At 58.8% G+C, this 27,802-nt stretch overlaps 1 protein-coding gene across 2 annotated transcripts in view; it reads left to right on the forward strand.

Moving 5' to 3' along the window:
• The window catches only part of ADGRB1 (adhesion G protein-coupled receptor B1), a 75,066-nt gene that overhangs the window by 19,637 nt on the left and 27,627 nt on the right, over window positions 1-27,802 (forward strand). The window contains exons 13-17 of one of the 2 annotated variants that reach the window (XM_064268142.1): window positions 1,230-1,373; window positions 2,015-2,090; window positions 2,258-2,360; window positions 4,036-4,079; window positions 23,603-23,744. In XM_064268142.1, coding sequence (XP_064124212.1) covers window positions 1,230-1,373; window positions 2,015-2,090; window positions 2,258-2,360; window positions 4,036-4,079; window positions 23,603-23,744 — 509 coding nt within the window. Of the gene's footprint in view, window positions 1-1,229; window positions 1,374-2,014; window positions 2,091-2,257; window positions 2,361-4,035; window positions 4,080-23,602; window positions 23,745-27,802 lie in introns of those variants that run through there. The other variant, XM_064268141.1, reaches the window with a different exon arrangement.

The following is a 27,802-nucleotide window of genomic DNA, read 5'->3' on the forward strand; positions in this document are numbered from 1 at the left end:
ACAGGTGGGGAGCCTCAGGCCCAGAGAGGGACAGGCACTATCCAGAGGTCATGCAGCAGGTAGGGCCAGCAACACTGGCTCGGTGCTGCCTTTCCTCCCCTTCCACACCTGGCCTGTTTCCAGGCAAGGTGCAGATGGCCCAGAGAAGGGAGGCTTTGTGCAGCCGCATGGTGGGTCCAGGAAGTCCCTGGGTGGCTGGCTCCCAGGGTGTTGGCACAGCCTATGCCTCCTGCAGGCCACACGCAGACATGGCTGCAGTCCCTGCTGCCCCCCACCCCAAGAGCCACAGGCGGCCTGGGCTCCTCCCAGTCCCTGTTCATTCTGCACCTGGTCCATGCATGGTATCTGCTGCTCAACCCTTTCCTGGGCCTCTGCCTCGTCCCCTGAGACCCCAAGGACCTGTCAGTAAAATGCCTCACAGCCCAGCCTCATCCCCCACGGCCCCTTCTTCTTCCTGTTCTCTCTCCCCAGAACCCCACCTCCTGCAGCCCACTTGCGGGAGGGGGCTGGCTTTCCTCCTGCAGCCCTGCGACCCCTGCTGGGGGCGATGCCAAGGGGTGGAGTAATAGGAAGCTGGCCCCTCCCAAGGTGGCCAGGGCGCCCTCTTTGAATAAGGATGATGAAGGGCATTCGAAGGGCAGAGGCTGACCGGAGCTGGTCCTTCAGGAGACCTGCAGCTGGGCCTGGGTTAGCTGAGGTTTTTCAGGGGGCCAGACCCCAGGGACAGGGCCCCACAGGGAGTGGTCTGGAGGGAAGGCAGCGGGAATCTCTTGTCGAGGCCTGCTTCTTCCCAGACGCTATCCTTGAGACTGCCCAGGCCTGGGCCCTCTCAGGGCTAGGAGGGCCTCAGAGCCTCCCATCCAGGCCCAAGGCCCAGCTCTCTGGGAGCTCTGACCAGACTCTCCCCAGCCCATGCCTGCTTCCCCTGTGCTGTCCCTGTTCGTGGCCTCACAGCCTCGGGGACAGCACCTGCCCTGGGAGTGGGGACCCTGTTTAGGGGCCAGTGTGGTGGGGGGAGAGGGGTCCAAGCCAGGGGCCAAGGCTGGGCTGCGGGCAGAGGCTGGGGCATCACCAAGGCCCTGGGTCTTTGGGGGAGCTGGCGCCAACTCCCACACCCCTCTGAGCCGTGTGCACCTGTGTGGCCGTGCTCCACCTCCAGGTCTGCCCCTCCAGCTCTTCATCGTGTTTCTCTGTCTGTCTGTCCGTCTACTGCCCCTCACCCACCCCAGTCCTCAGCATCCACAAGCTCCCAGCCAGCAGGGCCATGGACATCAGCTTCCCCATGAAGGGCTGGCGGGCCACGGGTGACTGGGCCAAGGTGCCTGAGGACAGGGTCACTGTCTCCAAGAGCGTCTTCTCCACAGGGCTGGCAGGTAGGAGCTCTGCTCATGGGTGGGAGGGATGGCAGGTGGGGTTCTGGCTGTGGGGGAGAGGACTGGCAGGTGGGGGCTCCAGCCACGGTGGGAGGACTGACAGATGGGGGCTCCTGCCATGGGGGAAGGGTGGCAGATGAGGTTCCCTTTGAACCTGGCTATCCCTCTAGAGCCAGGGTGTCGCCCTTTTCTTCTCTGTGTACATCTCTGAATCCCCCCCAAGTAGGGCCTTTTTGGGCCAGCCCATGCAGTGTCAGCCTGCAGCCCCACGTTAGCAGGCCCCCAGGCAATCTTTGCTGAATGGGCGAAGGGACCGCCTCATTGCAGGGGGGGAAGCTGAGGCCCAGGGAGAGACAGGGACTAGCCTAGACCTACAGCAAGTGGCTTGGCTGCTGGATGAGAAGCCATGGCCTGCAGGCACCCTGGACCGCCACCTGAACTTCTGACCACAGAGCAGCATCTCTGGTGTGGGGTGAGCTGCCCACTCTCAAGGGAACGGCACACAAGGCCCACCCCCTCCAGCCCCTCGCCTTACACAAGGGCCAGCAGTGGACAGCCAGTGCGGGTCAGAGGGAGTCCAAGTAGGGTCAGCATGGGTCCAGGTGGGCAGTGGTGGGAGGAGCTGACTGTCTTTCTTTCAGAGGCTGACGACTCATCCGTGTTCGTGGTGGGCACTGTACTCTACCGTAACCTAGGCAGCTTCCTGGCCCTGCAGAGGTGGGCACCGTGGCTGGTGGGTGGCCTTGGTCCTTGGGAGGGGCACCTAGAGGAGCTGGGGTGCCTGCACATGGAGGGCAAGGCACGCTGGATGCAGGGGCCCAGGTGGGCGTCCAGAAGCGCCTGGGGGAAAACTCCCTGACAGGCTCTGCCCCCCCCATCCACAGGAACACGACCGTCCTCAACTCCAAGGTCATCTCAGTGACCGTGAAGCCCCCCCCTCGCTCGCTGCTCACGCCCTTGGAGATCGAGTTTGCACACATGTACAATGTGAGTGTTCAGTGTGTGCGCACGTGTGTGTGTGTGCATGCACACACATGTACATGCCACACATGCCTGCACACAGCACATACACCTGCACACGCCTGCTCACAGCACACATGCCTGCTCACGGCACACATGCCTGCTCATGGCGTACACACATGCACATGGCGTACACACATGCACATGGCACACGTGCCTGCACATGGTGAACATGCCTGCACATGGCGTGTGCGCACACACACACACATGCACACATGTGAGCATGCTCTGTTGGTCCAGGTATGCTCACCATGCTTGGGCATTAACTTCTCAGCTCTCACATTAGCCCTGCGAGAAAGCTGCTCATCCCTGATCATAGGTGGGGAAACTGAGGCCCACAGAGGCGCCAGAACTGCCCAGGGTCACACAGAGGTCAACGTAGGAAAGGAAACCCACCTGCCACCTGAGCTCTAACCTCGGCTCTGGCCCACTGGTCCTGCGGGGAGGAGTCTACCCCTCCACAGAAACGGAGTCTGCCGTCCACTCTCCTGGGCCTGACACTTGGCCTCACTCCACCAGCTGCCGGGCCCCTGGGAGACCCCCCTCTCTCCTGGCTCCTGGGGGGCCGCTGAGGCTTGAAGGGGGTGGGATGCCGTGTTGGAGCCCCCAGAGCAGACGGCTTGACCGTGCAGGGCTCCTGGGTCCTAGCACCGAGGGCATCCTCCCAGCACCCTCCTGGACAGGCCAGGTTCCAGGCCACCATGTGACACCCCTCTCCCCAGCCCTACCTCCCTGGGTCAGGTTAGCACGTGGGCCCAGGTGGCTCTGAGGTGGCAGCTGTGACTCAGTGGGCCTGTGTTTGGCATCCTTGCCCGCCAAGGTCAGCTCTTGCTGCCTCCCCAGACCCTGCTTTGTGAGGCTGCCCACTGGGTGTCAGAGGGGCAGGGGCAGGGGTTGCCTGAGAGCAAATCACCTGGGATACTCGTACCCCAGCCAGGGCCGTGGGTAGCCATGGAAGAACCCAGGTCTGCCCTTTCCACTGTGTGACCCTGGATGGGGCACTCACCCTACTGTGCCCTTCCTGGCACACCCCCTCATCAGCAGGAGCAGGTGGGGCTGGTGAGGGAGGACTCACTGGCCCACACCCCCTCATGCTCAGAGCAGGTGCCCACAGACCTTGCTGCTGCTGCCTTATTGCCCCATATTTGGGCCCAGCGGGGCACGGGGTAAGTGTTGGCAAAGACCCCAGACCTCCTGCAGGCCACCCTCTCAGACACAGCTAGTACAACCATGGGGCATCTGAGCAGGACAAGGTGCTTCCGGTAGCCTCGGGGCCACCTGGGGCCCTCCTCCATCTCCCCACTTTGTGTTCAGCAGGGAGGGCCTTGGGTTTAAATGGCTTCAGTGACCACTGTGGCTCTGCCATCATGTGGGGAAAAGCTGGTTCAGAGAGAGGACAGGACCTGCCCAGGCCTCCCAGCAGCTGAGGAGTGTGGATCAAGCTACAGCCGGGAAACCCAGGCCTACCCTGAGCCTTGGTTTCCTGCTTGTAAAACTTTGGTAGCTTATGACAGGGATCCTCAGGTCTCTTGGACATAGGCAGAGCGCCCAACACACCAGGCAGCATCTCTGGCCCCGCTTGGACCGCAGGGGCCGTCAAGCCACAGTGGCCCTGACCCCCACTCCCCTCTTTTCCTTCCAGGGCACCACCAACCAGACCTGCATCCTGTGGGACGAGACGGACGTGTGAGTTCACTGCTTTGGGGCTTCAGGGAGGCTGACCCGCGGGAGGGAGTACAGGCTTTGGTTTCGTGCGCTGTCCCCCATGTGTTTGAGCACTCGCATTGCCCTCCGCTGCCCACGTTTGGGCCTGAGGCAGCCTAGAGTCCACCATCCTCGCCTCCCACCCCCTCCTGCGGATGTCCACAGCTCAGGGCAGAAGAGGGGGTATGGGGCAGAGACCGCCCCATGTCCCCCACCAAAGCAGGCAGCATCCTGGTGTTTTGGAGGAGCTGGCCTTGCCACAGCAGGTGGGCAGCAGGGGCTGTGATCGAGACTGGGCGAAACTGATGAGAGGTGGGCTCTGGGACCCAATAGTCACTGCACGGGTTCTCGTTAAGCACAGTGGAGACAATCTGGGTGGGGTTCTCAGCCTCCAGAGGCCTTGTGAGCAAGGGTCCATGCAGTGGTGGGGGCTGTGATGGGGACTGTCCCCCAGCTGCAGCAGAGCGAAGGGGCGAGTGGGGAGGGCCTTCAGCATAGGCAGAAGGAAGAGACTGTCCAAAGGCCAAGAGTGTGAGGGCCCCAGAGGTGAGGAGGTCGGGATTCCAGGCGGCAGTCTGCCACAGGCCAGGGGGCGTGATGGGGACAAAGCCTCCACCCCACGGGCTCTGGACCCCATGGGGTTTGGTGTGCATGGGGAGGGTGGGATCAAGGAGCTGGTGTCATCGTCACTCCCCTCACTGCCCTGGCACTGTCCTGGGTGGTCAGGGAGGGCTTCCCTGAGTGGCTGACACTGGAAGAAGACAAGTGTGCCCAGCAGAGAAGTGAAGAAGGGGCTTCAGGCCAAAGGCACAGTGTGAGCAAAAGTGTGTGTGTTGGAAGGTACAGGGAGGCATGTGAGATGTGGCCAGGAAGGGCAGGGGGCCAGGGTAAGGCAAGGGTGCAGGGTATGCAGAGGGTAGACAATGAGGGATCATGGGGCCAATTTGTGGAGTGTCAGGAGCTGTTGGGGATGAGAATGTCATTCATCCACCCCTCCCTTTACCCATCATCCATCCATCCATTCATCCATCTACCATCCCTCCCTCCCTCCCTCCCTCCCTCCTTCCCTCCATCCATCCATCCACCATCCATCCATCCATCCATCCATCCACCATCCACCATCCATTTATCTATCCATCTATCCATCTATCCATCCATCATCCATCTATCCATCTATCCATCCACCGTCCATCTGTCCATTCACCATCCATCTGTCCATCCACCATCCATCTATCCATCCACCATTCACCATCCACCATCCATCTATCCGTTCACCATCCATCCATCCACCATCCATCCATCCACTATCCATCTATCCTTCCACCATCCATCTACCCATCCACCATTCACCATCCACCATCCATCTATCCATTCACCATCCATCCATCCACCACCCATCTATCCATCCATCCACCATCCATCCATCCACCATCCATCCATCCACCATTCATCCATCCACCATCCATCCATCCACCATTCATCCATCCATCCATCCACCCACCATTCATCCATCCATCCATCCATTCACCATCTATCTGTCCATCCGTCCACCATCCACCATCCATCCTTCCACCATCTGTCCATCCATCCGTCCATCCATCCATCCATCCATTCACCATCTATCCATTCATCCACCATCCATCTATCCACCATCTCTCCACCCATTCTCTATCCATCCATCCATCCACCATCCATCCACCACCCATCTATCCAACCTCTATCCATCCACCATCCATCCATCCATCCACCACCCATCTATCCATATTCTATCCATCCATCCATCTACCCTCTATCCATCCATCCATCCATCCTCTATCCACCCATCCGTCCACCCACCACATGATTTCTGAGCACTGACAAGGCTCTGCTGTAGGAGGTTCTGGCCCTCAGGGACCCCCTCCAGTGGGGAGTGGCAATAAAGCAGAAAGAAATAGCGTGACAGTGTCGGGTTTTGCCATGAGCCACAAGCAGGGCTAGCAAGGCCCAGTGGCAGATGGGGTGAGGTGCTTTTCAGATCATTCATAGAAGCCTTTCTGAGGAGGTGTCGTTTGAGTAGAGGCCTGACAATCCCAGCACTGAGCACATGATGTTGGGGACAAGCGTCTTGGCAGAGGTAACAGCCAGTGCAAAGACCTTGAGGTGGGAGTGTGCAGGGTTGCGCCTCATGACTTCACTCCCCTGAACAGCAGACCCCATGGGCCCTTCCTGCCCAGATCTGGGCTGTGTGGATGGGATCGGGGTCAGGGCCTGTACTGGGGAGAGGTGAGGTGGATCCCGCAGCTGGGAAACAGGCTCTCTGGCTTTGGTGGTGTTGGTTGATTTTCTTTGGGTTTTGCAAGTGGCACAAGATCTTTGTACAAATGGGAAACCAGGAAAAAATGGGGAGTAAAAGGCAAGAACAAAAGGCCCTTCATGCTTACAACAACTCAAGCCAGCCCTGCAGACATGTGTGGCATCTCAGCTGCCCGAAATGTCAGCACAGGGTCTTCCCCACACCCAGGACCCCCCCTTCCCGGGCTATTCAAAGGCCGCCTGCAGCTCCTAGGGGGTAGCCCCTGCTGGTGCCACTTCCCCCCACCCCCTGCCAAGCCCGTTTCCTACCAAGGTGTGTCCCAGCACAGCCGGTGTCTCTGCATGCACAGCGTCATCGTGTTTCTGGTTATTCCTGTGGAATCAAGTTCCCGAGGGTTTTAGGCTCCTGACACTAAGTGGCTTTCCAAAAAGGTATGACACATGTCTCTTACGTGCCCCACCCACGGCAGCAGGCTGTGAGGGATCTGGCTGCTCAGGCTGTGGCCCAGGAAGTTATGCCGTGTGGGCCCTGGGGCTGTGACTGTGGGTGACCCCTGCCCCAGCCTCAGCTGTCAGTCTCTGGCCAGGAGTCTGCTTCTGGGAAGGAGTGGGGGAGGGGTAACAAGCGCGCTGGGTCAGGCCGGCAGGGCTCCGTGTCAGCCAGGGTTTGTCCACCCTTCCTCTCTCAGGCCCACCAGGCCTCAGGTGCGGGGGTGGAAGCCCCGTGTGGACAGACAGGGATGTGGGGCCTGGGGCTCAGGGCAGCGAGGATTAGAGGGATGTTGCCAGCAGCCATTCCTGTGACCAAGACGAACCCTGGGGGCATTTCACACGTGTTCCCATGTTTGATCCTCCATGCCACCCTGAGAGCTGGCTGACATGTTCTCTGTGAGGCCCCCAGAGAGGCGGGGATCCAGCTGAAAGCTCCCAGCTGGTGGTGTCTGTGGCTGAGGCCAAGTAGGGCAGCCTGGGGTTTGAGGGCAGGGCGAGAGGCTGACGGGGGCAGCACGGGCTTTGACACCCTTCCTCCACGCCTCGCCTTCCCTCTGCTCTGTGTCCAATGGCCCGTCCTTCAAAGTGTTGGGGGCAGCTCCTTACTCTATGAATCTGCTCAAAAATACAAAAAAAAAAAGAAAACTTATGGTGCCCCCATGTGTGTTGGAGTGGAACTGCTTCGTAGGGTTTTCAGTGGCTGATTTTCAGATCCCCATGTCTTTCTCCCAAGGCGCCTCTGAGTGGACTCAAACCCCCAGCTTTTTGGTTAGCAGCTGAGTGTGTTCACTGTTTGCACCACCAGGGACTCCGTGCATTGACTCGGAGTGGCCAATTCCATGTTTCCCAGTTGACCCGTCACAGGGCCGCAGGGCAGGGCCTGTGGTCTGCTTCCACCAGTGTGCAGGGGTAGCAGTCTGTGCTGACGTGAGCCAATGAGAAAGGGTCCCGTGAACCCACGTGTCCGTGGGGGAATTGCGCGTGTGGGGGGAGGTTTGAGAGTAAGAGCCATCAGTCACCATCAAATGAGAAATAGTGATCTCTTAGCTCCATGACTTTGATCTGCAACTGAACCATGATTGCACCCTCATCCTAGTCAGACACTGATCCCTGATCCTGGTCATACTCAGCCCTGATCCTGGTGTCACGCTGAGCCCTGATTCCAATCACACACTAAACCCCAACCCAGGACACACTGAGCCCAACGCTGATCACACAGTGAATCCTAATCTTGGTCACTTACTCAGCGTGATCCAGGTGTCACGTTGAGCCCTGGTTCTGATGTCACACAATCCTGATCCTAGTCACACACTGAGCCCTGATCCTGTGTCTCAGCTGGGATGGCTGTGCATGTTCACTCGTCATTATTCATGCCATATGCTTGCAGGGTGGCCTTCTCTTTCAGCCACATGTGACACTCGACCACATGACACAGTCACTCCTGGAAAGAATGAGTCAGAGACTCCCACCCACCACTGCAGACCCTTCAGCCTGCTCCCCACATTGTACGCACACACTTGCATGCATGGGCTCAACGCCCACACTGAGACATCTGCTAGTGCTCTGTAAACACTGTCAGCTCTCTGCAGGCCCCTCATCCCAGCCACCAGTCACAGGACCAAATCCTACCCTCTCTGGCCCAGATACAGCAGGCCACCCAGCCCTGCACCCTGGCCTGGCATCATGGCTCAAGGACCCCCTCCCTCCCTAGACCAGCCTGATCAGTGGCAGTGAGACTGCTTGAAAAGGCAAAGGAGGATTGCAGAGTTCCCAAATGTTCACACCATCAGGGGTTACAAATACCTTAGCGCATCCTGTACCATACCTCAGCCAGGTGTATCTCCACCTGCTGAGGGGGCTGTGGTGGCCTGTCAGTCACATCTGTACCCCTAGAACCAAGCACTGCCTGGGTGAGGACATTCATGGTTGTAAGTGTGGAAATGAATGATGGATGCAGGGTGCAGGATTAAGTGGTGGATGAGTGGGTGGGTGGATAATCCATGGCCCTGGTTGAAAAGATAGGTGTGTGGATGAGTGGATGATGAGTGGATGAGCGGATGATGGATTGATGGGTGGATATGTGGATGATGGATGGATGGATGATGGATGGATGGGTGGATGATGGATGAATGGGTGGATGAGTGGATGATGGATAGATGGGTGGATGAGTGGATGATGGATGGATGGGTGGATGAGTGGATGATGGATGGGTGGATTGATGATGGATGGATGAGTGGATGAGGGATGGATGGGTGGATGGATGGATGGATGGATGGATGAGTGGATGATGGATGGATGGGTGGATGAGTGGATAATGGATGGATGGGTGGATGTGTGGATGATGGATGGTTGGGTGGATGGATGTGTGGATGAGCAGATGATGGATGGATGTGTGGATGATGGATGGATGGGTGGATGGATGGATGGATGGATGGATGGGTGGATGGATGGATGGGTGGGTGGATGGATGATGGATGGATGAATGGATGTGTGATGATGGATGGATGGCCATGTGGGTGATGGATGGATGTGTGGATGATGGATGGATGGACGTGTGGTTGATGGATATATGGGTGGATGAGTGGATGAGGGATGGATGGATGTGTGGATGATGGATGGATGGTTGGATGAGTGGATGATGGATAGATGGGTGGATGGATGGATGGATGGATGTGTGGATAATGGATGGATGGGTGGATGTGTGGATGATGGATGGATGGACGTGTGGATGATGAATGGATGATGGATGGATGGATGGTTGGATGAGTGGATGATGGATAGATGGGTGGATGGATGGATGAATGTGTGGATAATGGATGGATGGGTGGATGGGTGAATGGATGGATGGGTGGATGGATGGATGATGGATGGATGGATGGATGATGGATGGATGGGTGGATGGGTGAATGGATGGATGGGTGGATGGATGGATGATGGATGGATGGATGGATGATGGATGGATGATGGATGGATGGATGGATGTGTGATGATGGATGGATGGCCGTGTGGGTGATGGATGGATGTGTGGATGATGGATGGATGGACGTGTGGATGATGGATGGATGATGGATGGATGGACGTGTGGTTGATGGATATATGGGTGGATGAGTGGATGATGGATGGATGGATGTGTGGATGATGGATGGATGGTTGGATGAGTGGATGATGGATAGATGGGTGGATGGATGGATGGATGGATGGATGGATGGATGGATGGATGGATGTGTGGTAATGGATGGATGGGTGGATGTGTGGATGATGGATGGATGGACGTGTGGTTGATGGATGGATGGTTGGATGAGTGGATGATGAATGGATGGGTGGATGGATGGATGGATGGATGTGTGGATAATGGATGGATGGGTGGATGTGTGGATGATGGATGGATGGGTGGATGTGTGGATGATGGATCGATGGGTGGATGGATGGATGGATGGGTGGATGGATGGATGGATGATGGATGGATGGGTGGATGAGTGGATGATGGATGGATGTTTGGATGATGGATGGATGGACGTGTGGTTGATGGATGGATGGATGGATGTGTGGATGAGTGGATGATGGATGGATGGATGAGCGGATGATGGATGGATGGATGCATGTGTGGATGATGGGTGGATGGGTGAATGAGCGGATGATGAATGGATGGATGCATGTGTGGATGATGGGTGGGTGGATGGACGTGTGGGTGATGGATGGATGGATGGACGGACGGATGGACGGACGGATGGATGTGTGGATGAGCATATGATGGGTGGATGGATGGATATGTGGATGATGGATGGATGGACGGACGTGTGGATGATGGATGGATGGATGTGTGGATGAGCGGATGATGGATGGATGGATGGATGGATGGATATGTGGATGATGGATGGATGGGTGGATGTGTGGATGATGGATGTGTGGATGATGGATGGATGGATGGATGAGCGGATAATGGATGGATGAGTGGATGATGGATGGATGGGTGGATGTGTGGATGATGGATGGATGGATGGATGAGCGGACAATGGATGGATGGATGAGTAGATGATGGATGGGTGGGTGGATGGACGTGTGGATGATGGATGGATGGATGTGTGGATGATGGATGGATATGTGGATAACGGATGGATGGATGGATGTGTGGATGATGGACAACAGGTAGATGATGGGTGAACAACTGAATGGGTGGGATATCACTCTTCCAGGGCTGCTGAAACAAATTACCACCCAGCGGGTAGCTTTGAATAACAGAAATTTATTTTACCACCATTATGGAGACTAAAAGTCTAAATTCAGGACGTGAACCAGGCTATGCTCTTTCTAAAACCTCTAGAGGAGGATCCTTCCTTGTCAGTTTCAGCTTCTGGTGGCCCCCAGCATTCCTTGGCTTGGATGCATCACTCCAGTCTCTGCCTCTGCTGTCACATAACATTCTCTTCCCTGTGTGTTTATCTGGCTATGTTTCTTCTCCTCTTATTATAAGGACACCAGTCATACGGGATTAGGGTCCAGCCTACTCCACTGTGATCTCATGGTTACTTAACTAATTACATCTCCAAAGACCTGGTTTCCAAACAAGGTCAAGTCACAGCTACTGAGTCAGGACTTCAACATGTCTTGTGGAGGAACACAGTTCAACCTGTAACAGAAGGATAGATGGGTAAGTGGATGTGTAGGTGGATTGTGCATGGGAGGGTGAGTAGATGGCTAGAGATGAGTGGATAGATAGAAAAGTGATCAGGTAAAAAGAGGGAAAAGGTGGGAGACTGGTTAGAAGGATGGATGGGTTGAGGTGAATGGATGGGGAGGCAGATGAGTGGATGGATGGATGGACGGAGGATGGACGGCAGGTGGATGGATGGATGGATGGATGGATGGATGGATGGATGGATGGATGGATGGATGGATAGTGATGGATGGAGATGGATGGAGAGAGGATGGTGGATGGATGAATGGATGGATGGACAAATGGATGGGTGGATGGATGGATGGATGGAGGATGGATGGCAGGTGGATGGATGGATGAATGGATGGATAGATGGATGGAGCATGGATGGATGGATGGATGGATGAATACTGGTGAAGAAACAGATGCAGTGGTTGATGATGGGGTTGCTGAAGGCCAGAAACACACGCTGGGAGTTAAGCTCCGTGTCTTTCACACATACAAAAAAAAAAGCCTAGCTCATAGCAACCCTATAGGACAGAGTAGAAGGGCCCCATAGGGTTTCCTGAGAGCATGTGGTGGATTCGAACTGCCAGCCTTTTGGTTAGCAGCTGAACTCTTAACTACTGCACCACCAGGGCTCTTCTTTCGCACATGGAAGGTTGCAAAATGCAGTGTTTTTGAATTCTTTGTATTAAATAACCTGTAGTTGGCCTGGAGTATGAAAGTTAGAGCTGGCAGGATCCTTGTGGGTCACCTGCTCTTCCCTCACTTGAAAAGTGGTATAGCTGGGGTGAGCGGGCAGGTGGTCCAGTATAAAGCCAGGGCACAGGGCTACCACCCTCCCTGCAGGTGTTCCTTCTGCTACAGCAACATTTTCTCCAGTGTGTGACCCCAGGCTCCAGACCTACAAGGGCCCCGGGAAGGGCAGGGTCCCTGCCTGTCATGTCATGTGCCCCCAGTCCACACATGCACCAAGTGCAAAGGCCCTGAGAAGTCCTGCAGCAGGCTCTTATTTGCCTAGTGAGTGTCCCCTAACTAGCTGGCTCTCAGCACCCATACTCAGCCCCACAGGGTCCTCTTCTGGACCTGTGTCAGCAGAGCAGACCAGACTGCCCAGTGCAGGGTACAGTGTGTAAAGAGACATTCCGCACACTCCCTCAGACCCCAACCTGAAACCTGACCCCTGCCAGGACCTTCAGGTGTGCCTTGCTTTACTCTCACCAAGCTTCTCCATGTGGTGATCTCTACTAGCTTATTTTACAGCCAAGGATACTGAGGCCCAGAGAACTCCGACAAGCCCAGGATTCCCCAGTACATCACTGCAGTTTAGGCTGTACCTGGCTCATGCTGACCCCTGGCCCCGGATACACAGAGAGCCCAGGCAAGTGGGAGGGAGGCTCAGGACCCAGGTCTGACCCCTCCCTGGGGTCCTTGCCCACGTGCAGTCCTGGTCCCTTTAAGAGCCTCGTCCCCTCCCTCACCCCTGCACCAGTTTCCTAGGAGAGGGCAGTGAGGGGGAAGGCCGGCCGAGGAGGGCAAACGGAAGGGAGACTTGGCAAGATCCCCAGGTTGCTGTCAGCGGGCCGGTTCCCAGCCTGATTTCCCCACACTGGCTGGCCTTCCTAATGGGGGAAAGCGGGGGGGGGGGGGGGCGGGGGTTACGGGGAGGGGGAAGACACCATGGGAAAGGGGGATGAGAGGAGGGGGTAGGGGCCAGCCCCACACAGAAGCCTCTTTGGTGCCTGTAAGGGCCTGGGACCTCACACCAGTGAGTCAGCGAGTGGGAAGGAGGGCCCAGGAGTTCCTGTGGTCATTCTGCTCCCCAGCCTTTCTGGGGGCTGGGAGCTGGGAAAGGGGAGGAGGCCAGCCCCCCCCAGTTTGTGTCCCTCATCCTATCTTCTGCCCGCCTCCCCCACCCCAGCTTCTGCCCTCTTCCCCTACCCCAGCTTCTCCCCTCCTCCCCCACCCCAGCTTCTCCCCTCCTCCCCACAGCCCTGGACTCAGCCCCCTGTGGACCCCCTCCTGGCCTTCTGTTCCCTTACCCTAAAAGTGGCTTCCAAGGCCAGGCCTGCTGGCCGCCCACAGGCTGTGGGGCTGGAGGGAGCCTTCAGGTGGCGAGGTCAGGGTGGTCTGAGTGTGAGTGGCCATGAATGAATGTCTCCCTGCCCCTCCTGGGCCCCACCCCTCCCCAGACCTACCCCCCAGTGCTGGGCCCCACCTGCTTGCAGTCCCTAGCACCTGGCTGGTCAGTGTAGACCACATGTCCTCTTCCAGGGGCCTCCCATCTTACCTGCTTCCCCAGGCTCTGATACCAACTTGAGCGACCCTGGTCCCTGTCTGCCCCTCAGCGGAACCCCAGCCCCCTGAGGGAGGACCGGGTGTTGTCAGCTTAGTCCAGGACCAGAAGCTGTTTGTTTAGAGAATGAGCAAAAGCCATTTGAAGGTGGCCCATCCTGGGAGGGCCACTGACCCTCTGGGAACTGGACTCCTTCATTCACCCACTCGGCTCACTCATTCATTCCCTGAGCATACCTTTTCTGTCTGACCAGGGCAAAAGGGCCTGCCCTCAGGGGCCTCCCACACCTACCATCCAGAAACTCCCACCCCACCCAGCAGGACCCCCACCAGGGACACCTCACCCTGGTGAGCCTACTCCCTGTATGGGGTTAGAGAGGGCCAGGACAGCGTGCTGGGGGCTCAGAATCTGCCCGCGTGTCACAGATTCACCCACGCTGGGGCGCAGGCTTGGGCCCACGTGTCCTGAGGGCGGGGCTCTGCAGGATTCTATGGCTGGGTCAGTGGGCCCGGGCAGCCCCTTCCTCCAGCTCAGGGATTCTGGCTCTGGCCATGCTGGGTGTCCTGCCTGTACAGGGGACAGGATGAGTGCCCCCCTCTACAGGGCCATGTCATCAGTAGAGACAGTGTCTGCCCTCTTCCCAGTCCTGGAGGTGCTGCCAGCCACACCAGGCAATGCCATGGCCACTGCAGATAGTGGCCTAGTGCTGGGGGGCGTGCTGGTGCAGGTGGGGGCGTGACAGACATTAGTGTTGGGGACAGCGTGCCCGTGCAGTATGGGGCTGGGCCTGTGACAAGGAGCCTCGGGCGGCTGTGTGGAGCTGTCCTGTACCTGCTCTGTGCCATCCTACCCCTCTCCTGTAGCTGTCTGACCTGTTCTGCAGCATCACACTTTGGCCTGCAGGTGTGTGTTGCGGGTCCCTGTGAGTGTGGGTCTCTGCCTGCAGGTGGGGCTGCAAGGCCTAGGGTGAGTGCTGTCTCCATGGAGACATGTGGGTGGGGGATTCGGGGATCCCTGATCTCACCAGGTGGAGGTGGGGCGAGGCGGCTTGGGTAGGGGAGGTTAGGCCTCCACGTCTCCCCTCGGCATGGTCAGAGGGTTGGAGGCTTGGCAGGAGGCGGTGTCAGCACTGCCTGGCTTGGGGCTGTGGGTACAGCCACTGGGAGGCTCCCCCCCACAGCAGCTTATTACTGTTTATTGTCACTGTCCCATCCGCCAGCACTTTACCACTCACCCTGCAACCACTCCCACTGTCAGCACTCCCACTACTCCTCTGCCCAACCCTACCCGAAGTAGCCCCCACTGGCCACGAGGGATGAGCAGGAATCCATAGCCAGGAGGGGAGTAGAGACCCCACCCCCAGGCCCAAAGCCCAGCATGCATGAAGGCCCAGAGTAGAGGGGGCTTGGGGGGCAGGGGACAAGTGGTTCATCAAGAGTCTGAGTCAGGAGGCAGAGAGCCAGAGGGCTGAAGGGGCGGGCACTCAGGCCTCGGGGCCTCGTCTACTCCCCTTGCCCGAACCCCCACTCATTTCTAGGACTAGAAAGGGATGAGCTCCCAGGCCTTGGGGATGACCAGGCAGAGGCAGAACTGGAGTGGGGTGTGGAAGAAGAGAGCTGATGCTGCCTGGGTACCTGCCCTGTGCCAGGCCCTTCTGTCGAGTGCTTACCCTGTGCCCTGCCCCTGTCCTGTCCAGACCGGCCCAGCCCTGACAAGAGGCCTGAAGGTCAGGGTGGTGGCGATGCTTGCCAGGGTTAGACCTGGCTGAAGTGACCTTGCAGTGCCCTTCTGGAAGGAGATAATGGTGGTGTTGATGGTAGTGGTGGTGGTGGTAGTGATGGTGGTGATGCTGATGGTGGTGGTGGTGATGGTAGTGTTGATGATGCTGATGGTAATGGTGGTGGTGGTTGCGATGGTGATCATGTTGATGACATTAATGATGTTGATGATATGGGTGATGGTGTTGGTGGTGGTGGCAATGTTGATGGTGGTGCCGGTGGTGGTGATGGTGGTGTTGATGGTGGTGGTGGTGGTATTCATGGCATTCATGGTGATATTGATGATGAAGGTGGTATCGGTGTTGATGATGTTGATGGTGCCGGTGGTGGTGATGGTGTTGTTGATGGTGGTGGCAATATTGATGGTGGTGGTGGTGTTCATGGCATTCATGGTGACATTGATGATGAAGGTCGTATCGGTGTTGGTGATGTCGATGGTGATGGTGATGATGGTGGTGGTGGTGATGGTGGTGATGATGGTGATGGTGATGATGGTAATGCTGCTGATGGTGGTGGTGGCAATCATGTTGATGATGTTAATGATGTTGATAATATGAGTGGTGGTGTTGATGGTGGCGGTGGTGATGGCGGTGGTGGTGGTGATAATGGTGCTGGTGTTGGTGGTATTGATAATGATGGTGGTGGTGTTGATAATGGTGGCGGTGGTGGTGGTGATGTTGATGGCAGTGGTAGTGTTGATGGCAGGGTGGTGTTGATGGTAGTGATGGTGATGCTGATGATGGTGGCGGTGGTGTTAATGGTGGTGGTGCTGATGGTGGTATTGATAATGACGGTGGTGGTGGTGATGTTGATGGCAGTGGTGGTGTTGGTGGCGGTGGTATTGATGGTGATGATGGTGGTGGTGATGGTAATGTTGATGATGGTGGTAGTGGTGGTAATGATGGTGGTGGTGATGATGGTAATGTTGATGATCATAGCGGTGGTGGTGGTGATGTTGATGACGGTGGTGGTGTTGGTGGTGGTGGTGCTGGTGGTGGTGGTGCTGGTGGTGGCGATGGTAATGATGATGGTGGTATTGATGGTGGTATTGATGATGGTGGTGATTGTTATGGATTGAATTGTGTCCCCCCCAAAATGTGTGTCAAGTTGGCTAGGCCATGATTCCCAGTATTGTGTGATTTTGTCCTCTGGTGTGATTTTCCTATGTGTTGTAAATTCTACCTCTATGATGTTAATGAGGCAGGATTAGAGGCAGTTATGTTAATGAGGCAGGACTCAATCTACAAGATTAGACTGTATCCTGAGTCAATCTCTTTTGAGATGTAAAACAGAGAAGTGAGCAGAGAGACAGAGGGATCTTATACCACAAAGGAAGCAGCGCCAGGAGCAGAGTGAGTGTGTCCTTTGGACCCGAAGCTCCTGGACTGAGAAGCTCCTAGTCCAGGGCAAGCTTGATGACAAGGATCTTCCCCAACAACTGACAGAGAAAGAAAGCCTTCTCCTAGACCTGACACCTGATTTGGACTTCTAGCCTCCTAAGCTGTGAGAGAATAAATTTCTTTTTGTTAAAGCCATCCACCTGTGGTATTTCTGTCATGGCAGCACTAGGTAACTGGTGGTTGTGATCATGTTGGTGATGTTCATGATGTTGGTGGTATGGGTGGCGGTGTCATGATGGTGTTGATGATGGTGGTAATGCTGGTGGTGGCAATGATGTTATAGGTGTTGGTGGTAGTTACGGTTTCAATGATAGTTATGAGGACGGAAGCTGTGGTGACAGTTAAGGTGGTGTTGGTGATAGGCTCATCTCTTAGGGGAATTTGCAGCCCACCCCTCACCCTAGGGAACCAGGGCCCACCCCCTTGGCACATGAAGGAGCCAAAGAGCACAGACACGACCAGACGCCAGCCAGGCTGGGTGGGAGAATCGTATCGGAGAGCAGAGGGAAGGGTGCCTGAGTCCTCACATTCTGGTGGGGTTTTGGGGAAGTCAGACTGGGCTGGCCTTGAAGGGTGGTGGTGAGGATTTGGACTTGCTGAAGCCAGGGGAGTTCACTTGAGAGGGCTGGAGGTGCCCACAGGGTGGGCACAGGGCAGGCCAACAAGGTGCTTGCTGATGAGTAACCATGCCAACCCTTCACCCTCCAGTGGGTGCCAGTGGCTGGAGGGTGAGGGGTAGGGAAAAGGCAAGCAGTCGGCCCCCCAACTGGCAGGGGCAGGTGACAGGCCATGGGCCCTCCGGGGCAGGGGGGAGTCTTCCTGGGAGGTGTTAGCAGGTGGAGTGGGGCCTGGAGAACCCCAGATTCTACCCTTGACGGCCGCCTTGCAGGATGGGGAGCCCAGCACCCTGCCCTCTCCAGGAGCCGCGGTCTGCCTGGCAGGCTGCACTGGGCCCTTGTGCCCCTTGCCCAGGTGGGTGGGGAGTCAGACGAAGAGCCGCCTGGCCCTGGGGAGGGCCAGGTTTCCAGCTGGGGTCTGTCCTGCACGGGAAGCCCTGACTCAGGGCACAGTGGCGCCGACAGGAACAAGGAGATAGGCATCTTGGCTCGGTGGGGAACATGAGCTGCCCCAATGCCCTGGCCCATCAGTGCTGAGGGAGGCTCCCAGGGTGGCTCCACAGGCAGGACACAGGCCCAAGGAGGCATGTCTAACCTGGCAGCTGGAACTCAACAAGACTCAGGCCAGGCAGGTGTCTGAATCCCAGGTTCCACGGGTCACCAAAACCAAGGTCCTCACAGGGCCAGAGGCACTGTACCCCGGGCTGGGAGGGGTGACCCGATGGGGGAAGCAGACACGGGCCTGCCCTTTGGGGTTCAGAGTGGCCACTCGGAGGGCCAGCAGAGACAAGGAAGCTCTGTGGGTGAGATGGGGGGGTACATGGAGAGGGCCAGGGGGACTTCCCAAAGGAGGCAGTCGTTAAGGGGAGCCCTGAAGGACAAGGCTGAATCAGCCAGGGAGCAGGAGGACATCAGGTTAGAAGGACTGGCTAGGACCGGGCACAGAGGCAGGAGAGCGTGTGTATCGTGGTCACCAGTGTTCTGTCTGGGCCAGTGTTTGCAGGACACCAGGCAGTGTTCACAGGAGGGTGGTGGGAAGCCCAGTAATCTGGGCAGGCTCCCTGGAAGAGGCTGTGCTCTACAGCTAAGAAGCTGGTAGGTGCTGTGGGAGGTGGGCACTTCCAGTGGGGTGGAGCTGAAAGCAAATGCAGGGAGGCTGGTTAAGCGGGGCTTGCACCTGAAATGGTGATGGGGCAGGGATTGGAGGCAGGAAAGAAGGATCTTGAAGGCCAGGCAGAGACATTTTGAAGGGCTCCCCAAAGCCCACTCCCTGCCCAGCATCCGAAGTCCTCCATTGTGCCCACTTGAGGCTTTTCTTTCTGCAGTGTGGGAAGAATTCTTGTGAGTCATTCACACTTGAGTATGAATTAGTCCATCATCTCCCAGGGGACCCTGACAGCGCACAGTTTCATAATGGCAACTGCCCCCTGGGCCCGCAGGCCTCCTGAATGCAGAGGAGGCCTGGCTCGGTGAGGGCACATGGCGGGCACCCTCTGTGCTACTGCCTCTTTTGAGCCTAGGCCTCAGTGTCTCCATGAACAGCATACAGGGTGAAGGTTGGTCCCCATTACCCAGGGCAGGCAGCTTGAGCTCAAGGGAAAGGCAGGGCCAGACCTTGACCCAGTGTGGAGTCAGGCGTGGATGAGCTCAGATGTTGAGCAGAAAGGACAGGAAATTGTCCCTTGGGTTTGGTGACACAGAGGTCATTGGTGACCTTAGCAGAAGTGGAGTGGCTGGAGTCCCTGTGGTGGGGGTGACTGATGACCTGCAGAGGGTGAGGAGTGGCTGGACCTGTTGGAGAGCCCCTGTCTGATAGGGGAGGCACAGCCCTGCCCTGGGAGCCCCTGTCTGATGGAGGAGTCCTGCCCTGGGAGCCCCTGCCTGATGGGGGAGGCACAGCCCTGCCCTGGGAGCCCCTGTCTGATAGGGGAGGCACAGCCCTGCCCTGGGAGCCCCTGTCTGATGGAGGAGTCCTGCCCTGGGAGCCCCTGCCTGATGGGGGAGGCACAGCCCTGCCCTGGGAGCCCCTGTCTGGTGGCAGAGGCACAGCCCTGCCCTGGGACCCCCTGTCTGATGGAGAAGCTCTGCCCTGGGAGCCCAGTGCGTGCTCAGGCAGGGAGGGCTTCTGCTCCAGCCCTGGCCCCTCTGCCCTTTCGAGTTCTGGGAGGAGTCACTGCCCCAAATCCTTGCAGGAGCAGGTGTCACTGACCCAGATTCCTCAGGCATGGGACCAAGTGGGGGGCCTGGCTCCATGGCCCAGATAGTCCAAGTTTCTGTAGCTTAGATGAGAGGTGGCAAATGGTCTCCCACGTGTGGCAACAGCACCGTGTGCAAGAACTGTGTGCAAGGGAATGGCCTGCCCATGTTGCCGAGATGGGAGCAGGTGCAGCATCCTGCAGCAGGAAGGGTTTCAGTTAGCCTTGGGGAAGAACTTCCAACCTTGTGACTCAGGGCCTGAGTATACGAGGATGCTCTCTGCAGGTCTTGTTTATAGGAAGAGGGCTGGTGGTTCCCTGAGCTTCCCCAGGCAAGGTATGCCTGAAATGCAAACAGAGGCCTGGGTCAGGGCCACTCATTCACCTGCTCTGCTAAAGACCAGGCTTGGCCAAGGTCAAGTGCACCTGGGCAAGCCTCTGCCGATCAAGTTCTTCCCCTGGCTTGGGATGGGGTTCAAGGCATGCTACCTGTCTTCTCTGGGCCTCTAGCTGGTCTTCGAAGGTCACTTGCAGGTCTGGTATTCAGTCTAGTGGTTCAGCTGCTGTAGGCCTGGAGAGGAGGGGTATACAGGGAGTTCTGGTCCTCCTGCTGTCTTGCTGTGTGGCTCTGGACAATTGCACTACCTCTCTGATTCTTAGTTTATTTACAAGATAGACCAGAGGCTTAGCTTAAAGGTTAAAAGACCAAGTGCACAGAAAGGCCTGAGCACACCACGGAAGCGGCTGTTAGTGAGGAGCAGGGGAGAGGGGAGAGGGACCCTGTGCCAGGAGGACGCTGGCGTGGGGTCAGGTTCGAGCTCTGGGTGAGGTCTGGTGGATGTCTTACCAGCAACTACCACCTTCTAGGCCACCAGCCCGAGCAGCTGGTTTTGTGGACCAGGAAGGGATCTCCCTGTGCCCCCCACAGCATGGAGAGGCCTAAGGTGGCAAGAACAGACCCTGGACTGGCCCCTCAGCAGAGTGGGCAGAGGCCCTTTGCCCTGGCACGCCTCCAGGAGATAAGCTAATTAGTGGCCACGGCAGGGCCAGGCCCCTTCAACTCGGCTGGCGTGCTCCCAGGAGGGGCGGGCAGCAGTTGGCCTGGCGCCCTGTGGACTGGCCAGTGGGCCTGGGAACATGCCAGAATGCTGGCCCCAGCCAGCCTGGCTCCCCCACCTCAGGCCTCAGGAGTGATGCCCCCCGCCCCCCTGCATCCTCCCGGCAACCTTTGGGCTGGCAAGAGACCTCGTTTCTGGGTCCCACACTTGGAAGAGGAGGCCGGGACTGGAGGCAGAGCAGGATTTGACCAGGGCTGGCGGGGCACTCCGCTCCCCCGGAGAGAAGCCTCATGCAGACACCTCCTTGGATGCGCTGCATATCGGTTTCCTCTCCCTGGGCTGCCCTGGCCATTTTGGTGTCTGGTGGCTTGCTAGTACGGGGCACAGCCACCCACTCACCCCTTCCCGGCATGAGGTTGGCACCCCCAGGGCATGGTGGGGGCGGCACCAGCGGAGCTAGAGATGAAGCTGGGCTCCACCACATACACCCTCACGCCCCAGGGCCTCTGTGCCTGGCCTGCCCCCTGGTCGTGGGCACCAGGCTTCTCCCCTGTAAGGGTGCTGGGGAAAGAAAGGAGGTGGGGGGCATGCCTGGTACAGGAGACTGACGCTTGATAATGCAGACCCCCTCCTTGCCCCTCCCTGGGCTTGTGTGCCCACAAGTGGCAGGCCGGGAGAGCAGGAGCCACTTGGTGCAGCCCAGGCCCTGGCCTCATTCCAGTAGCTGGATCAATGCTGTCAGCTGCCCCCTGGGGACGAGTGCCTCAGACCTGGCCCGGCTCTGCTGCCTATGTGATCCAGCACTGCCCTGAGTCCCAGCTCCCTCCTGTGACTGGTTAAGCCTGGAGGCTCTGGGGGAGGCAGAGAGGCTCAGATGGGCCAAGGCACAAGGAATAAAAGAGGCTGAAGCTCTGGGGCTCTTCTGTAGCTCCTGCCTACTTCTGTATTCCTTTTTTTATGGAGAATGAGCTTCAGAGCCTCTAACCCTGGCCTCCTTGGGCTCAGGGCACAATGCTGGGACAAGATGGCTCCCCTCACCTGCACTTCACAGGTGAACTGACAGGCCCAGAGAGGGAAGGGGAGTGCCCTGCAGAACCTAAGGACTCCTAGGCTGTCCTCCTGCTCTGCCTCTGTGACTTTGGGCATTTCTTGCCCCCCTCAGGCCTCAATTTTCCTCCTCTGAAAAATGGAGGGAGACTGAGGAGGGAAGAACCGACAGGGATTCTGGAGGCCGGGGGGCGGGGGGGGGGGAAGCTTGGAAAGTTCTGCAGTGTCATTGGTTGCTAAGAAGGAGGAGGTTGTATAACACCCCACATTCAGTAGCGATGACTTCGGGGCTCTCAGATACTGAGATCTGGGGCGCTGGGTGCGTCAGCCTAGTTTCTCTTCTGAATACCACCCCCCCTTTAGAGAGAAGGAAGCTGAAGGGTGTGGCAGGTAGCTTCCCAAGGTCACACACTCAGAAGGTGCAAGGTGCCAGAACCCAGGTGTCTATCAGAGGTTGTGTGGGTGGGCTGGGAAGAGCACTGCATAGGGAGTCAGCTCAGCCCCCACCCCACCACACACAGGGGCCTCGGAGTTCCATGGCGGGGGGAGGGAGGGGGTAAACCTGCCCTAGGCTGGGAATGATTGAGACTGTAGCATGAAGGCTTAAGGCTAGACTCCTGGAGGACCCTCACTGCAGAGAAGGTGGGAGGAGGTGGAGTCAAAGCCGCTGGGGAGCGGCGTGGTCGTATTCCACCCCTTGTCCCGAGTGAGTTTCAAACTCTCTCTCTACACACACCACAAGCAGGGCGCGAGCTTGTCTCTTTGAGCGGCCTGAAGCCCGTCCACCGGCGCAGACGGGCAGACCCAGGGCCCTTGGGGCAGGACTTGGAGACTGGGCGCCTCCGATGCAAGAGAGTGGGTCCGTGAGGGCTGGAGATTCCAAGTGTCTGGGCAGGGGGCTGCCTTGCAGGGTGGGCGGGTGTGGACCACGAGCCCGAGGAGCAGGGGGAGGCCGGTTAGCCTGCAGTGAATGCCCGGTGCGCCAGAACCTAACAAGCCCTGGACTTAAATGAAAGTGGGCGCAACCGGGGCCTCTAGACAGCAGGACGGGCCTAGCGCAGACCCGCGGTGGAACTTTCTGGCTGCTGGCAGAGAACAGCCTGAGCTGGCCGCCTCCAGGGAAGGCTGTTTCTGTCCCAGGAGATGCGCTGGCGGAGACGGGGAGACACAGCCTGGGGGCGGAGTGGGGGATGGGCCGTCCCAAGGTCACCAGCGCCCGCGCCCCGGTGGTGGGGGCAGGAGAGAGCAGAGCGGCCCCTCACCCCGCTGCGGCGGCACCCCGGCCGCCGCGCCGCACCGGGCCCGCACCCTCCCGGCTCGTGAGCACCCACGCGCCCGCGCTCGGGGCCGCCCCGCCCCCGCCCTCGGCTCCGGGGGGAGTGGGGGGCGATGGGGGCGGGGCCCGGCTCCGGGCCGCGCGCCCCGCCCCCCGCTCCCTCCCGCCCGCGCGCCCGCCAGTCGCTCTCCGGTGGCTGCTCCGGCGGCGCGGCCGGGCGCGGAGGCGCGCGACTCGGGCGGCGATGGGGGCGCCAGGGCCGGACGGGGGCCGAGGTGCGGCGCGCAGGGGCCGGGCCGGGGGGCGGCGAGGGGCCGGCTCGCGTCTCCAGCGCCGCCGCCGCCACTCACGCTGCCGCTTGTCCCCGCGCCCTGTCTCTCCGCCCCGCCCCTCCCAGCCCCTCCCCCTCCGCCCCCCCGCAGCTCGGGCCCTGGTCGTGGCGCGGCTGCCGCACGGTGCCCCTCGACGCCCTCCGGACGCGCTGCCTCTGTGACCGGCTCTCCACCTTCGCCATCTTAGCCCAGCTCAGCGCCGACGCGGTGAGACCCCGCTCGGGTGGACGCGACAAGGGCCCGCCCGGCGGGAGGGCGCAAGGTCGGGCGGGCGGCGGGGGCGGCGGGACGGTGGCCCGAGGCTGGCCGGTGCGCGGAGGGGGCCTGGCTGCGGGGAGAGCCCATCCTTCTTTGGAGGGGTCCGTGCGCCCAGCAGCTGCCCATGGCCGGTGGCAGTGGCTGGACCCCCTGGAAAGGGTGGGTGGGAGCTGGCGAAGCAATGCGGAGTTGGGAGACAGGCCCGGGACCCCGCAGAGTGACTGTCAGGTGAATCCCAGGCGCCCCCAGAGAGCCCCACTTTCCTCGGATCTGCAGCCTGGGCCCTTGGAGAGATCTGATCCTCTTTGGGGAGGCTAGGCCCTGAAGCCCTGGGGCCGGGGGGACAGCATGTAGGGCCGCCATCCCATCACCTGCTCAACGGCCCTTCGCGGCATGGAAGAGCTGGCCACCTTCCTAAGAGTTCTTCCTCACCCATCCCAAGTGGAGCCTGGTCCAGGGATGGGGTCCCATCCCCAGGTAGGGGCCTCAGAGTGGCAGAGGCTGCTGGGCCTGGTCCAGGTCAGCCACCCTCCCCGGGAAGGCCCCAGCATCTCAGGGGCCTCCTTTTTGTTCATGCGATTCTTGTGGGGGCTGCCAGTTTCTATGGTGACGGCATCAAGGGCCAGCTCACTGCCTGGGGCCCTGGGTGCTGGGCTCAGCCCACTGGGGCTGTGGGCCCCCTTGCCCAGGGCTGAGCTGCCCCCAGCAACCACAGGAAGGCCTGGTCCCTGTGCTGGGCAGGCCTTCACTGGCCTGCGGAGGAGGGAAGGGGCAGGGGTCTTCACTCACTGAGCCCCTCAGCCCAGAGCTGGTGTGGAGTCCACACTGGCAGCAGGTGGGGAGGGCACACTGGGGGGTCGTGGCCACCAGAGTCACAACCACACTGCCCTGGGGGTGTGAGGTCCTTGGCCCTTGTTCCAGGGGGTGGTGCGCAGAAGGCCACTCCAGGCATCTCTAAGGACACTCCCCCTGCACCCTCACCGAGAGGACAGGTCCTGGCCACCCCCCACCTGGCTAAGCCCCAGGAGGCCTGGCGTGGACCATGTGTTCAGCCAGGGGCCCTTGGGTGGGTGAGGGGCTGCCGCTCGGGACTCTCTAAAGCTGAGGGGCTTGGGTGCTGAGAGGGCCTCTCAGGGAATATCAGGTACCCTGAGAAGTGCCTCAGGATGGGGAAACTGAGGCTGTTCCACCAGGAAGAGGCAGACAGAGTACAGCCTCTGCTGCCTCTGCGTCCGGTAAAGGGCTTGAGGCTTTGCGTAGCTGGGGGAGTTGGGGCGCCCCACGCCAGCCTGACCTATCTGTGTCAGCGTTCTCAAAGGCAGGACAAGGCAGCTGAGGCCAAGAAAACGGGCTCACCGTGGCCACAGGGCCACCCGCTAGTGGTGAAATGGAGGGTAGGCCTGGCTCTCTGAACCTTGGCTTCCCTGTCTGTAAGTCTGTAAAAGAGGGTGGTACTTAGCCCTCCCTTCCCCCGTGGCCCCCTCAACGGGGATGGGCTCAGAGCTGGGAGCAGGGATCACCCAGCCCTCAGGGCCCCATGGCCCTCCTCTCCTTTCCTCCTGTCCCTGCCAGCTCCAGCCCCTGTGAGGGGTACCTAGGTGACCCGAGACGCAGAGCAGTTGGGGATGGAGAGGAAAGGGGAGCCACCGAGCACTGACTGCTCATCCATCCCAGTGTGCTGACCCGTCTGAGTGTGGGTGCATAACAGATGGATTCTCAGACAGGCCTGGGGCATCCAGGTTGGAAGGAGAAGCTTGCAGGGGAGGCTCGGGAGCACACAGCAGCCCTCCTCCCTGTTGGGGGTGATTTGCAGAGAAGTCCTCAGGGAGGCGATCTGGAGGGGGCTCTGAGGGGTGAGTAGGAGTTCAGCAGCCAAGCCCTGTGGGGAGGAGTGACACTTATTGCAAGGCGGGCTAGGAGGAGAAGCTGCCAGGAGGTGAGGGCATGTGGCTGTTGAGGGCCTGGAGAACAGGAAGAAGTGGGGCGCAGGGGCTGCTGGCCGGGCTGGAACTAGGGGTAGAGCTTGATGTTCATCCTGAGGGCAGTGGGGGGCCGTGGTGGAGACTGGAGTGAGGGGTGGCCAGGGGTGAGTGGAGATGGCGTTCTGGAGAGGTCCCAGCAGGTGCGAAGGCAGACCAGGCAGGGAGGAGGCCAGAGGTGAGCAGGGCCTGGCACAAGGGGACCTGGGTGCTGCCTGCCTTGGCCATGTGGGGGCTGGACGGGCGCAGTGGGGGTGTGATGCGGGCCGGAGCAGCCTGTGTGGGAGGCGGCTGCAGGGCACCTCAGGGCATGAAGTGGACCTCCAGGACGTGGGTCCAGACAAGGGCCTGAACTGGCAGTTGCTGTGCAGCACTTTGGAGGATGAAATCTGGGCGGGAGGCATGGAGTGAGGGAAACGAGACCCAGACAGCCCCTCAGGAGCTGGCCACGGCGCCAGGCAGGTGGGGTATAGATCCACTGTGCTGCTGCCTGGCCCACGGCCTCAGGAAGGTTAGGTAATGCTCTGAGTCACACCTGTTTTGGAGCTGTGCTGGGGCCTGAACTAGGTGAAGTATTTACAGCCTCGCCGTCTTGTAGTAAACAGCCTGCAGAGAACAGTTGTTATTGTTTCTGTGCTTGGTGAAATTGCTCCTAGCCTGACGGGGTCAGGACTCAGTGAGTGATGGATCAGGGCTCAGCAGGTGGCCAGGATCAGGGCTTAGCATGTGGCCAGGATCAGGGCTTAGCAGGTGACCAGGAGCAGGGCTTAGCCCAGGATCAGGGCTCAGCTTGTCACCAGGACCAGGACTCATTGTATGACCAGGATCAGTCAGGCCTCAGCAGGTGACCACGGTCAGAGCTCAGCTTGTCACCAGGATCAGGACTTATTGTGTGACCAGGTTCAGGGCTCAGAGAATTATTGGGATCAAGGATCAGTGTGTAGCCTAGGCCAGGGCTCAGTGTGTGACCAGGGTCAGGGCTCAGTGTGTGATCAGGGTCAGGGGCCAGAGTAAGACAGGAATCAGACTCAGCATGTAGCAGGATCAGGGCTCAGCCTGTGACCAAGGTCAAGGCTCAGTGTTACTGGGATCAGGGATCAGTATGTGACTTAGGTTGGTGCTCAGTGTGTGACCAGGGTGAGGATCAGAGTGACCATGGTCAGGACTCAGTATGATCAAGGTCAGGGGCTAGGGTGTACCAGGGTCAAAGCTTAGAGTGCTGCTGGAATCAGGGATAAGTGTGTGACCTGGGTCAGGGCTCAGCATGCGACTAGGGTCAAGGCTCAGAGAGTGGGATCAGTATCTGACCTGGGTTGGGGATCAGAGTGTGACATGGGTCAGGGCTTGGCATGTGACCAGGGTCAGGGGCCAGTGTGTCATCTAGGTCAGGGCTCAGCATGTGACCAGGGTCAGGGCTCATGTGTGGTCAGGATCAGGGGCCAGGGTGAGGTAGGAATCAGGCTCAGCATGTAGGAGGTTGAGGGCTCAACCAGTGACCAAGATCAAGACTCAGAGTGTGACTGGGATCAGAGATGACTGTTTGACCAGGGTCAGGGCTTAGCGTGTGACCACAGTCAGGGCTCAGATCAGAATGAGGGCTTGGCCTATGACCAGGATCAAGACTCAGAGTGTGGTTGGGATCAGACATAAGTCTTTGACCTGGGTCAGGGCTCAGCCTTTGGCTGGGATCAGGGCTCCGTCTTGTGGGCATCTGGGAGCAGGGATGATATTGACTCCGTGACAGGACAAAGCTGGCATTTTAGGAAGGAAATTAGGCTTTGGGGAGCATAGGGTGTTTAGAGGGTTCAGGAGAAGACAGAGTGGGGGCTCATGCGATAGAAACTGACAACAGCCATGTAAACAATAAACAGCAGTAGCCATGAGGTGGGGATGAGTCTCTGGAGAGGATCAGGGAGGTGAGGGGCAGAGAGATGAAGGGCTGGTTGGGGCATCTAAGCTGTGAGGAGAGCCTGCAGTGTGAAGGTCAGGGAAGAGCACTGAGCAGAGCGACCGGCGTGTGCAAAGGTC

The sequence above is a fragment of the Loxodonta africana genome, chromosome 14, assembly GCF_030014295.1.
Source record: "Loxodonta africana isolate mLoxAfr1 chromosome 14, mLoxAfr1.hap2, whole genome shotgun sequence".
In the NCBI taxonomy this organism is placed as follows: Eukaryota; Metazoa; Chordata; class Mammalia; order Proboscidea; family Elephantidae; genus Loxodonta; species Loxodonta africana.